Source organism: Seriola dumerili, unplaced genomic scaffold (assembly GCF_002260705.1).
Source record: "Seriola dumerili isolate Sdu_G_001 unplaced genomic scaffold, Sdu_1.0 BDQW01011252.1, whole genome shotgun sequence".
NCBI classification, from domain to species: Eukaryota; Metazoa; Chordata; class Actinopteri; order Carangiformes; family Carangidae; genus Seriola; species Seriola dumerili.
The window spans coordinates 1-2106 of NW_019185507.1; the positions used below are offsets into that span (position 1 = coordinate 1).

The following is a 2106-nucleotide window of genomic DNA, read 5'->3' on the forward strand; positions in this document are numbered from 1 at the left end:
AGATAGATAGATAGATAGATAGATAGATAGATTATTAATATCATTATTACCAGTGAGCTTTCCCCTAGGGGACAAATAAAGTATTTATCTATCTATAATATAAATATAAATATCATGCTGCAATCTTTTTATACAGTAACAGTAAAAATAAAAAATAGAACAAGGAAAAAGGAACACTATACCTTCAAATATTTCTTAAGTCTTTTAAGAAAGTGTTTTACAGTATGATATTTGTGTACAAGTTTAAATGCCACATACTTTAGCTTTAGTTTAGATTTTATTTTGAAAATTTCCGCTTCCTCTCTTCGTCGTGAACTTTATGCGTATGACACACGGGAAACAAAATCGAACGTCTATTTGTGCGTACGCGTTGACGTCATTTCCCGGATGTGAAACTATCGCAACACGGAAGAGAAGGAAAGAAAACAAATAATCGTTTAAATTTGTGTCGGATTGGATTCGGAGAATACGCCCTGAAACACCTTTTACTTTCTGGATTAAAGTCTCCTGGTTCACGGTGAGAGTAACACGCTGTAGGGGGTGTCTTTGTGACCGCTGGGTTCAGCCTGTGTTGGTGGAGTTAATGTGGAAGAGGTAGAAACAGATTTAAAGAGCAAGGCAGTCCAGATAAAACACGGCTGGAAGGAGACTTAAGGCCTCAAGTCACATAAATAACTGCTGAGTAATATAGTCCAGGAAATAAGGTATAGGCAGGTATAACAGAGCTGAAACTGTTAGAAACTAACTTCGTTTTTCACTGTTGGTTTCATTATTCCTTTGGACATAAAAGTTCACATTAAGATTACTCCTCCACATTTTCACAATTACACAACTAGATCTGAAATGATTAATCGGATATCAAAATAATTCTCAGCTATTTTGATAGATGATTAATCGTTTTAGTTGTTTTTCAAGCCAAACAGAAAAACTTATCTTCCTTATTGCTCTACAAAATCCTTACAGTGAAAAATGATGCTTGTAATTTCCCACAGACCAAGATGACATCCTCAAATGTCCTGGTTTAATTGATTAGTTGTCTGACCAAAAATCCATATCCAAAGATTTTCACTTAACCGTGATTAATTAAGTGATTAATTGATAACAAAAGTTATACAAATTAATTGGTAATGACCAATTCCCAGAGCCTTAGATGATGTCTGACCAACAGTCCAAAACTCGAGCATATTCAATTAGTGATGATATAAACCAATGAAAAGCAGCGAATCTGCACATTTCAAGTAGAACCAACACATGTTTGACATTCTTGATAATTTAATTCGCATTTGTTGCTGATGTTCTGTCAATCAACTAATCAAATTGACAAATCATTTCAGCCCCAATGTAATTTTTCTCTTCCAGATTTCATTTCTGACAGAACCTGTTTAGTTTGACTGTGTTGACATTTTGCTTTTCAACCAGATGGAGTTCCTTTTTGGAAGGAAAAAGACCCCAGAGGAAATGCTGAGGCAAAACCAGAGGGCGCTCAACCGAGCCATGAGAGAACTGGACCGAGAGCGAATGAAGCTGGAGCAACAGGAGAAGAAGATCATCGCTGACATAAAGAAAATGGCCAAACAGGGACAAATGGTGAGAAGAAGGAAAAGAACTTATGTTTTACGAGGACAGAATAATTTGTAAAGAGTGGATTCTAACCGTGTGTTAATGTGTGTTATTTCAATCTTTGCAGGATGCCGTCAAGATCATGGCCAAGGATTTGGTTCGTACAAGGCGCTATGTAAAGAAGTTCATCATGATGAAAGCAAACATCCAGGCTGTCAGTCTAAAGATACAGACACTCAAGTCCAACAACAGCATGGCACAGGCTATGAAAGGCGTCACCAAAGCCATGGCCACCATGAACAGACAGGTCTGTCAAAAAATCACTGAAGTATTCTATTCCATGGAAATAACACAATGAGCTTCCTGTGTTCATGATCGTATATTCGGTCCATTTTCGCAGCTGAAACTGCCTCAGATTCAGAAGATCATGATGGAGTTTGAACGACAGAGCGAGATCATGGACATGAAGGAAGAGATGATGAATGACGCCATTGACGATGCCATGGGTGATGAGGATGATGAGGAGGAGAGGTAAGGGACTGAGAC

The 2106-nt window shown here is 37.7% G+C and overlaps 1 protein-coding gene across 1 annotated transcript; it reads left to right on the forward strand.

The window, feature by feature from the left end:
• Positions 1 to 389: 389 nt before the first annotated feature.
• Positions 390 to 2091, forward strand: LOC111240089 (charged multivesicular body protein 2a; the record flags this gene model as incomplete). The annotated part of the gene is made up of 4 exons (XM_022770066.1): positions 390 to 517; positions 1420 to 1587; positions 1688 to 1867; positions 1961 to 2091. Coding segments are annotated over exons 2-4 (479 nt in total), but the record flags the coding sequence as incomplete, so codon positions are not given.
• Between the last annotated feature and the right edge of the window lie 15 nt (positions 2092 to 2106).